The sequence below is a fragment of the Cyclopterus lumpus genome, chromosome 16 (genome assembly GCF_009769545.1).
Source record: "Cyclopterus lumpus isolate fCycLum1 chromosome 16, fCycLum1.pri, whole genome shotgun sequence".
In the NCBI taxonomy this organism is placed as follows: Eukaryota; Metazoa; Chordata; class Actinopteri; order Perciformes; family Cyclopteridae; genus Cyclopterus; species Cyclopterus lumpus.
This window is the reverse complement of record NC_046981.1, coordinates 4076787-4087200: the sequence shown is the minus strand read 5'-3', so window position 1 is coordinate 4087200 and position 10414 is coordinate 4076787. Positions and strand designations below refer to the sequence as shown.

At 39.4% G+C, this 10414-nt stretch overlaps 1 protein-coding gene across 2 annotated transcripts; it reads left to right on the top strand.

Moving 5' to 3' along the window:
• The first annotated feature begins 1329 nt into the window (after positions 1–1329).
• Positions 1330–4848, top strand: LOC117745554 (zymogen granule membrane protein 16-like). Of its 2 annotated transcripts, none has more exons than XM_034553958.1 (7): positions 1330–1347; positions 2175–2261; positions 2383–2460; positions 2631–2757; positions 3374–3473; positions 4022–4111; positions 4198–4848. In XM_034553958.1, exons 3-7 carry the CDS (start codon positions 2412–2414, stop codon positions 4333–4335), a joined length of 504 nt encoding a protein of 167 aa, XP_034409849.1. In that variant the 5' UTR covers positions 1330–1347; positions 2175–2261; positions 2383–2411; the 3' UTR covers positions 4336–4848. The 2 variants fall into 2 exon arrangements, with proteins under 2 accessions (XP_034409849.1, XP_034409848.1); XM_034553957.1 differs by lacking the exon at positions 1330–1347 and adding an exon at positions 1687–1704.
• The last annotated feature ends 5566 nt before the right edge of the window (positions 4849–10414 follow it).

Sequence of the window (10414 nt, the reverse complement as noted above, 5' to 3'; positions counted from 1 at the left end):
CATCAAAGCTGTCTACACCTGACTACAACAGGCCCTTCCACCTTGATGTTTCTGAATCAAGCGGGATGGTATCCGCTGTGTTGTTTCATAAAAAGGAGGGAGTAAGGAGACCGCAGATGTACTACAGCTCAAAGTTAGACCACATCGAAAAGGGCCAAACAGGTTGTACAAGACACTTGGCAGCCCTGAAAAGAGCAATTGAGAAAACTGATCATGTTTTGATGTGTCACAAGCTCAAGGTATAAATTAAAAGATAAATAATTTAAGATAGATGGGATTGGACGAGTAATTAGGACTCCGTTGGACAACAGAAGCACATTTAATAGGTGATTCCTCCCAAGGGTGAGAAGCTGTTCCTCAGACGGAGTTCGAGATTGCTAGTCTGATCCTGGATAATTTAGTTCCATAAGAAATAAATTTGGGATTTTGAGATGTGTCCTAGTGGAAAATTAAAAGAGAACATAGAAATAGAATGACCACTTCTCATACATGTTGGAGAATTGGTTCGGGAAATATGAACAATTATTTCCAGATATCCAATTTTAGATAGAACCGGCGCAGAAAGCCGCTCTGTGTGTTCTAATTCTCTTCCATAGCTACACTAGTCTCTCCATCATTAACCTCCATCGTGTTACCTGACTGCCTGCTGTGTTGGACCTCACCATCAGATGAGCTGCTCACAGAGGAGTATCGTGCACCTTTAACACATTGATGCAAATTATAACGAAACACAGAAGTCCGTTTGTTAATGATCATAATAATATAAACATAGTGTTTAAACCTGCTGTTTTTTCTTTTACCGGAGGAAATTGAGGATTGGAGGAATGCGGAGAAAAGAGATCATGGAGGAGATGAGCATGCAGAGAAAGAGGATGCACATAGACATGCACAGATAGACACATATATCTGATCACAACACTCCTAGACTTTAGTTACTTTGCTGAGCGGGGTTAAAAGGAGGGAGTGATGTTGTTTTTTTCTTCCACAGGGATTGATAATAAAGATTGTATTACAGTGATGTTTGCAGTGCAGTGGAATTTAAATCCATTAGGTTGTTTATACTAGAATAGTATAAAAGGAGGGATTGTTGAGTTGTAGTGGATTTTATATACACTTGCACATGTAAATAAGAGAGTCTATGTTTTAAATTAATACATAAAGAAAGTTATGATAATTAATTTGGGATATTATGAGATGTTGCTTTTATTCTGAAGGCAGGATAATAGGTTTTATTCTGAAGAGGAACTTCCGGTCCCTGAGGGAAGAAGGTTGGGAGCAATAGACTGGAGAATGTGAGACGGGATGGGGTCAAGGGGGCAGGTGGTTGGGCGGGCGGAGGTTACCAAGGTAAGAACTTGATTGGGAGACAGGAGGGTGAAAGAGGAAAGCGAGGGGGAAGAAGATAAAGTTAATGGAGGTGTAGTTAGTTTTTGTAAAGTAGTCAACAAAGTGACTTGGTAGAAGGGGGGAGGAGGGTATGGGGGGGTCAAGGAGGTTGGAAAAATAGAGAAGAGTTTTTTGGGGTTAGAAAAAGAGGATTCGATTCCGGATTGGTAGAACAGACTTTTGGCTGCAGAGATGGAGGCAGAGAAGGAGGAGAAAAGAGATTGATAGGCGAGCAGGTCGTCGGCGTGTTTGGATTTTTGCCATTTCCTTTCCGATGCTCGCATACCGGCTCTCTCGGCACGCACCTTTAGTCAGAAGGTAGAAAGGCACCCAAGATGCTGTTGAGTATGAAGTAGTTCATGTCTAAAGACACAGGGACAGAAAGTCCTTGTTTTATAGTCAGATTGAGTGAATGTATTAATGCTTTGAAATACATTTTAGTGACCCAAACTGAATAAAAATAGTTTTACGCAGGTTCCAAAAAGCAAATGTATCAAGAATGGTACACGGTAACTTGTGCGTCACCAATTCCCAAACTGGTTTTGTCAGTAAATCCCAGCGAGTGAATTCCCGTAAGAGCGGTGCAAACTAAATACCTGAATTGAACCTCAATGTATCTTCCTGGTTCTAAGAAAACTCTCAGAAGCATGTGCATGCTATTGTTCAGCTGTCAGAGGCGGTAGGAATGTTGTGGGGATGTGTGTGTGTGTGTGCGTGTGTGCTTATGTTTGTGTCCATATGTGTGTGTGTGTGTGTGTGTGTGTGTGTGTGTGCGTGCGTGGAGACAGACTTGTATATAAGTGAGTGCCAGTGTCCCAGTGTCATCTCGTCCTTTGACCAGAACTCAAGCTGTTTTCAGGAGATCTAGACTGCAGGTGAGTTTCAACATCTTCACGCTTTAAATATGACGTTTATTAGCATGTCACTGTGACCGATTGTTTTCATGTCTCAATAGTTAATGATATTATATGATGATGACTTGGTTTCTGATTCCAGTGTCTCCAGACGCCTCCTCACACACCAGGATGTTTTCCTTCCTGTTCTTCGCTGTGCTCTGCACCAGCTGCCTGGCTGGTAAGGTTTCAACCCATCTTCAGTCTTTTTACGCCCATTTCATATTTTTTACACAAACATCTATGTAGATTCTAATGAGATCTTTGTATATTAAGAGTGAAGTCAAGTGTAGTCAAAGAGCAGTAGCTTCCTCTTGTCCATCACTTAATATCTTTGTTTTACATCTCCAGCTCCCATGATGAACTACTCCTACTCTCCATCTGTTGGAGGTGGTAGTGGCACGTCCTTCGCCACAACAGGAGAAGGACGGATCACAGGGATCAGAGTCTATGAGCGGAGCAGCGCTTACATCTGTGGGTCAGTCTGTCCTCCCTCTTGTCCAGAAGTGTTCAGGACTGGACTCAAATGATTATCGGGGTGACGGGGTCAATGAAAAGGGAGAGTATTGTGTATTAGCATTGTATCCTAATTCAGTTTGACCTTGAGCTGCACAGAGCCTGTTACTGACCGTGGTAATAACTGTTCAGGTAGTAGCCCTTGGTTCAAAGGAGCAGTAGCTGTGGCATTTGATTAACACACTATTCTGTGTTCCCTATGTTTTCTAATGCAATTTGGGGTATATATTTAATAACAAGTTAATGACAGACCATTTTGAAACATGTATGCACTTTAAATGTAACAATTTAATCCTGTTGTATTATTATTATTATTATTATTATTAGCTGGAAGGGCGTTTCCGTTTTCACTTCTCAGTCAAAGGGAGGGTCTATTGAAATAATTTAAAAAAGCTAGAGGGTCTTGCTCTTTTAGAAAGTTCCACCCAATAATCTGCTCTCTATTTGCTCTATTGTCTACTTGTTCGATTCATTGCAATATCCAGCTGCATTATGACATTGCACAACGTTTTCTATCTGATCATGTCCTCTTGTGTATATAATCAGTGTGTTCCCTCTCTCTCGTGTCTGTCCTGCAGAATCCAGCTGCGCTACGGTGGCATTTGGGATGAATTAGTTGGTGGCGGAAATGAGCATTTACAAGAGCTGGAACTCTTTGATGGAGAGACCATTGTTCAGGTCAGAAAATCACCGATTCTAAAATATTAGTTCATTCTGAACAGAGAATAGAAAACCTCTTATTGAATTATTTTGAGAAGACAATGTTTATTGATATTTACGGATACTTTAATTTCTTTATTATCATACACATTTTTTTATTATTCTGGAGTAGCATTTATTATATATTGGATATATTCTGAAATATTTATATTACACTATCTATTCATGATTATGTGGAATACATATAATTATATATATAACTCAGAAAGAAAAATATATATATGTGTGTATATATATATATATATATATATATATATATATTTATTTAATGTATAGCAATATTTTTGATGTTTATAGATATTTAATTTCTTTATTCTCATACCCATTTTATATTATCCAAGGAATATTATTAGAAGTAGCATTTATTATATTTCTTGGATATAATCTCTAATATTTATATTACACTATCTTTTCATGATTATGTAGAATACATATGATTAGTTTACTCATCGAGGTCTAACCACATGTACCAACTGTGTTAATGTGACCTCACTGTCATGTTTCAGGTCTCTGGCAAATACCAAAACAGCTATATCTATCAGATACGGTTTGTGACCTCCAGAGGGCGCTCCCTGGTCGCCGGCCAGCCGACATATGTAATTACCTTCTATCCTTTGTTTTTGTTACAATTAACAATTATAATACTCATCTTCATTTGTTAACTTTTGATGGTTTGTTACAGAACTCCTTTAACTTCTACGCGAATCACCCGGATGCAGAGCTCAAACTGCTGAGTGGCCGCTTCAATAGTGCTGGGATTACTTCACTGGGAGCTCACTGGGGAACCATCATGCATCAAAGCCACGATACCTATGTCTAATGAAGAGCAATATATAATCCAATATGGATTCATATTCATTATCTTTCTATGAGGAAATTACAAATTACTTAGGTTATAGTGTTACATGTATTATTAACATATGTGCACTGGGAAATATTATACCAGAATGGTTTATTAACAAAGAAAAAACAGCATAATTACTGATGACTATAAATAACAGAATTAGATCAACTTTGTGACTGTGATTCAGTTAAACACACAGGATCTACTAAATGTGTGCTTTAAGGATGATGCTTTTTTGCATCAGATGAAGGAACTTTAATTAAAAGCATGTTGCACATCTGCAGCATTGAAGGAAACAAAGCAGAGATGTATTGTGTTGAATACCAAATGTATGTTGGGAAATGCTACAAAATAGTGTACAAATGACTGTGACTTGTGTATTTGTAATGGTTAAAGAAATGTTTTGTTGCATACTCTTGTATTTCATGTAAGATACTCATATATACTATTTTGGCTGATGCACTATCATCCAAAAAGAAAATTATTAAAAGGCAGACTCTGGTCATCTGTACCACAAAGTATATACTCAATGTCTCGTTCTTAATCATTTTTCTATTTGTGTGTTTTTAATGGTTAGAGAAATGTTTTGTCCAAACTATATTAAACTATAGTGTGCAACACACTTTTGTATTTCATGTAACATACAAAAAAATATATATATACAAAAAATATATAAAAACACTTGTGTGTGCAGATGAAGTAAAAACAATGACATATAATTCAGGCAAATCTTTTTAAATATGCGGAATCTGTTAATCTGTAACACAAAGTATACACTCAATGTCTTATTTCCCCACACGAGGGACAAACTTCAATTAGATTCACGTGAAGTAAAAAGTCCCTGGAAGCCACATTGTAGCCAGCTGACTGCTCATTCATGTGTGCGACGCCACAACCTCAACCATACAACAGCAGACATGATGAACATATGTATTGTTATTGTACAATTTAGCTCAGAGTCCACTGTTATTTTGACGACCCATATGTCACTATTGTTTAGTTACAGAGTCCATTAAAGCTTGATGATAACTTACAAAAGGCTCCCAAAGCACTTCAAAAATAAGCAACTCAGCTGTACAGCCTAATATTTACTGTGTCCTTCTACTTCAGAGGAAAATATTGTAGTACCTGAGGGAGAAATGTTAACGGTTACGCTACTGATTCAGATTTGACTCACAAAAATATGACAATTAACCTTTTGAAAACCATGGCCCCCAATTGCCATGAATTTTGCCCGTGGAAATTCTATTTGTGTTATGAACGTTTATTAAGTCATACACAGGGGAACAACAGTGTTAGTCACAAGGTAAACAATTCCCCCAAGGCGCTGTTGAGTATGAAGTAGTTCATGTCTCAAGACATACGGACAGAAAGTCCTCATTTTATAGTTAGAGTGAGTGAATGTATATTAAGGCTCTTTTTAAAAACACTCCATTAACTTGTGCGTCACCAAGTAAAGAAAGATTCCCAAACTGGTTTTGTCAGTAAATGGCAAGTGGTATTCCCGTAAGAGCGGTGCAAAGTAAACACCTGAATTGAAAGTTCAAATCTCCTTTTATCTTATTGGTTTCTAATAAAACTTGCAGGCTATTGTTCAGCTGTCAGAGGCGGTAGGAATGTTGTGGGGATGTGTGTGTGTGTGTGCATGTGTCCTTATGTTTGTGTGTGTGTGTGTGTGTGTGTGTGTGTGTGTGTGTGTGCGTGCGTGGAGACAGACTTGTATATAAGTGAGTGGAAATATTATACCAGAATGGTTTATTAACAAAGAAAAAACAGCATAATTACTGGTGACTATAAATAACAGAATTAGATCAACTTTGTGACTGTGATTCAGTTAAACACACAGGATCTACTAAATGTGTGCTTTAAGGATGATGCTTTTTTGCATCAGATGAAGGAACTTTAATTAAAAGCATTTTGAACAGCTGCAGCATTGAAGGAAACAAAGGAGATGTATTGTGTTTTGTCCAAGCTATATTAAATTATAGTGCGCAACACACTCTTGTATTTCATGTAACATACAACAAACTAATAAAACCACAAAATACAAGAAAACCTGATGTGGCAAGATGTGCCTGATTTTTTAAATGTTACGTAGATGAAAAAATGCAGTCCTTGAGATTTGCTTCACATGGGAGTTAAAGGATAAGTCCTGATCAAAGATAACGCCGAGATTCTTTACAGTGGTGTTGGATGCCAGGGCAATGCCATCTACAGAAACCTCATCACCAGATAATTGTTCTCTGAGGTGTTCAGAGCCGAGTAAAATAACTTCAGTTTGGTCTCAGTTTAACATCAGGAAGTTGCAGGTCATCCATGTTTTTATGTCTTTAATACATGCTTGAATTTTAGCGAGCTGGTTGGTCTTTTCTGGCTTGATCGACAGATATAATTGAGTATCATCTGCATAACAATGAAAGTTTATGTAGTGTTTCCTGATAATATTGCCCAAAGGAAGCATATATAAGGTAAATAAAATTGGTGCAAGCACAGAATCTTGTGGAACTCCGTGATTAACGTTGGTGGTCATTGAGGCTTCATCGTTAACAAATATAAATTGAGATTGATCTGATGAATAGGGTTTAAACCAGCTTAATGCGGTACCTGAAATGCCAAACGACTGATCCAATCTCTGTAATAGGATGTCAATATCAATGGTGTCGAACGCAGCACTAAGGTCTAACGAAACAAGCACAGAGATGAGTCCTTTATCTGATGCAATTAGGAGGTCATTTGTCATTTTCACCAGTGCTGTCTCTGTGCTGTGGTGTTTTCTAAATCCTGACTGAAACTCCTCAAATAAACTATTCTGATGTAGAAAGCAACAGAGCTGATTTGCGACTACTTTCTCAAGGATCTTAGAGAGGAAGGGAAGGTTAGAGATCGGTCTGGAGTTAGCCAACACCTCTGGATCAAGAGAGGGCTTCTTAAAAACAGGTATAATTACAGCTACTTTGAAAGACTGTGGTACATGGCCTGTTAGCAAAGACATATTGATAATATCCAACAGAGAGGTGCCAATTAAAGGCAAAACGTATTTAAGAAGCCTCGTTGGGATGGGGTCCAAGACACAGGTAGATGGTTTAGAAGTAGAAACCGTTGAAGACAATTGGTCTAGGTTGATGGCAGAAAAACTATCCAAATATACACCAGGACATACAGCCGTTTCCAAGGCCACTCCACTTGAGGACAGATCGGCACTAGTTTAGGGTAGGAGATCATCAATCTTGCCTCTAATAGTTAGAATCTTTTCATTGAAGAAGTTCATGAAGTCATTACTACTGAGGTCTATAGGAATACACGGCTCCACAGAGCTGTGACTCTCTGTCAGCCTGGCTACAGTGCTAAAGAGAAACCTGGGGTTGTTCTTATTTTTCTCTATTACTGATGAGTAATAGGCTGCTCTGGCATTGCGGAGGGCCTTTTTTTATGTTTTAAGACTATCTCACCATTGTCATTGTATTTATTGTCATTGTACAATTTAGATCTGATTCCGCTGTTATTTTGCTGACTTCTGTCCTCAATCAACTCAACTTTACTGTTGAGATGAAAAGTCTCCCTCTCTCTTTCTTCCTGTGCGACACACATCATCTGAGCTTGTTCACATAACAATCACAATTGAAATGTACTTTTCTTCTCTTTTAATCCATCTTTTAATGCATCATAAGCAGTAGCTGCAGTGGTTCCCATGGTGACTTATTGTCACCTGATCAGCATTTTGGGACCGCTGGGCATTTTCTAATCTTCTAACCTGCTGTTGCAGAGGAAGTTGTGTGTTCCTGTCTCGGAATCGAAGAGTGTAATCATAAATACTGTGTTTCAGCTCATATACTAACTACAATTGCATCATCAGACATGTGTGTTGTGCTTCGTCTTACTCTCAACACAGAGACAATGTGTCAGTAAAAAAAGATTGAGTTTCTTGCTGTCTTTATTTATTCTTTCATTATGTGGGGATGTAATACATGCTATTAGGAGCCATTATGCTCCATCGCCACATGTGCACGTTCAAGGCGCCTAACAGCAATTATTGATTATTTGAGTTGATATGCTACATTCTATGCTGTCATTTTCTGCAAAACCATGAAAACCAATTTGGAGAGATTTAGCATTTTGAGTTATATGATGATGATATGAACACTTTTTTTTGTGGTGCATAGAAGGACGCTTCAATATCTAACAGATTGAGAGGCCTGTGTCATCACTAGAGGACTCCCCTCTGTTGATGACTGAACACCTTTTAGAGTGGAGGGGGACTCAAGGAGGAAACCATGCTGAGATCTTGCAGCTGCATTAACTCCATTCTGACCACCGAGTGAGAAGACAGATCGTGGGGCTAATTCAAACCCGTCAATGCTGCAGTGCAGCTGTGGAGGTAGTGGGTAGCTTTCACCACTGGGGGGCAGTAGTTACACATATATAAACCCTCCCTTCAGACGCAACCTCAAGAGCACAAGGACAAAAGATGCAAGAGGGAGGCCATCCAGGCTGCTGGAGGTTAACTGTCCCCAGTGTGGGCGTGTACATTGTTGTGTTCACGCATTTATTCTTTATTTTGTGTTGCTAGTAAGGAGAAAGCAACCTTCTGGTTAAGATAACTTGGCTGGTGTGTCTGAGGACCTGAGTGCAGCGGGTGTGCATTAGACTGGACAGAAACCTGGATGACTAAATGATTCAATATTAGCTTAACCTTTGAATAATAAAACCTGTCTTCAAATTTTGAATTCATAACAGGGACGTTGGTCCTCTGCTGTGGCGGCAGGTCTATAGCTGTCACTGTGATCGGGCTGAAGTTGCAAACAACTCGGAGGGGACTATGAATCCAGTCTTGATACCAAAAAGAAAAATGGCAACAACAACAACAACAACAACAAAAAAGCCAGCAAGACTTTTTTGATTAGCAAACAAATGGAGCAATGACCTTCACATTAAGATGCTTTGTGGGGTCCTGCTGCCTGTCGATAGGCTTGGCCATGCATTATCTGACTGGGTGTTTTACATGCTTTGTCTTATGCCACTTGATAGATTAAGTCGGCCCTGCTGAGCGTATTCCGCTCCATACAGCAATATCTCCACTGCAACAATCTATACTCTGCATTACTCTCTCTCTCTCTCTCTCTCTCCATCCAACAGAAGCCTTCTCTTCCTTGTCTTCCTCGTGCCGGCCAGTGGCTCCATGTTGCCGATACAATACAAAATAAAGGAATAGTCCATTTCTGTGTATGGGCTCCGAGACACAAGTCTTTCTCCAAATAGATGTTCTATATGAGCTCATTGTCACAGCGGGGCTGGGGTCATTGCACTTTCATTCTATTAATTAAAAACAACTGGGAAACACAATCTCAATGTCATTTGCTAATCTTAATTATTTTTGCGACAGATCGAACGTGACCATCTTCAAAAAGTTTGAGGCTTTTTTTTTTACCACATTTAGGACTTCCCTTTTGTCAGACTCTGTACAAGCTGTGTGTGGTTTTTTTGTGGGGGGGGGGGGGGGGGGGGGGGGGAGGAGGAGGCAAAGAAAATTGATTTTTAAAGTGATTTCCCTAAAAGACTCATTGAAAACTTTTGTTTATTTGGCTTTTACAGCTGCTTTTCATTGTCGTATTAATACGTTGTATCCCCCGTTTATGTAACAGGGTGTTTTGGTCTGCAGAATGAATGGGGACCAATTATCGAAGTGGTTGTGGGCGTCCAACAAAGTGCACTTGCTTTCTTATCTTATACTAACACGCTTTACGGTTTAAAGCTTAGGTGAGCTTTGCAAAGTGTGCGGCTAACAAAGTATCCGTATTGAACTGAAGACGTGCTCACATTAGAGTGGACCCCTCCTCACATGGGGAACCCTTGATTGATGACAAGGTCAATCGGGGTCGCTCTAACGTCATCCGAGAGCTTTCTCTCCATCTTCCTCCCACTGAGAAGCGTGTCATGACTGTGCCATTATTCTGTCCCCACATTAGCCTCCTTATAGCCACATGATGAGGTTCATATATTCACCCAGTCACTCTCTAAAATCAACGGGGCGCGAAGAATCGGCTGCATGAGTGGATTT

Coding starts and splice junctions, on each gene's coding strand:
- LOC117745554 (XM_034553958.1), top strand. CDS start 2,412: ATGTTTTCCTTCCTGTTCTTCGCTGTGCTCTGCACCAGCTGCCTGGCT. Junction 2,758..3,373: donor AGCAGCGCTTACATCTGTGG/GTCAGTCTGTCC, acceptor TCTGTCCTGCAG/AATCCAGCTGCGCTACGGTG. Junction 3,474..4,021: donor ATGGAGAGACCATTGTTCAG/GTCAGAAAATCA, acceptor GTCATGTTTCAG/GTCTCTGGCAAATACCAAAA.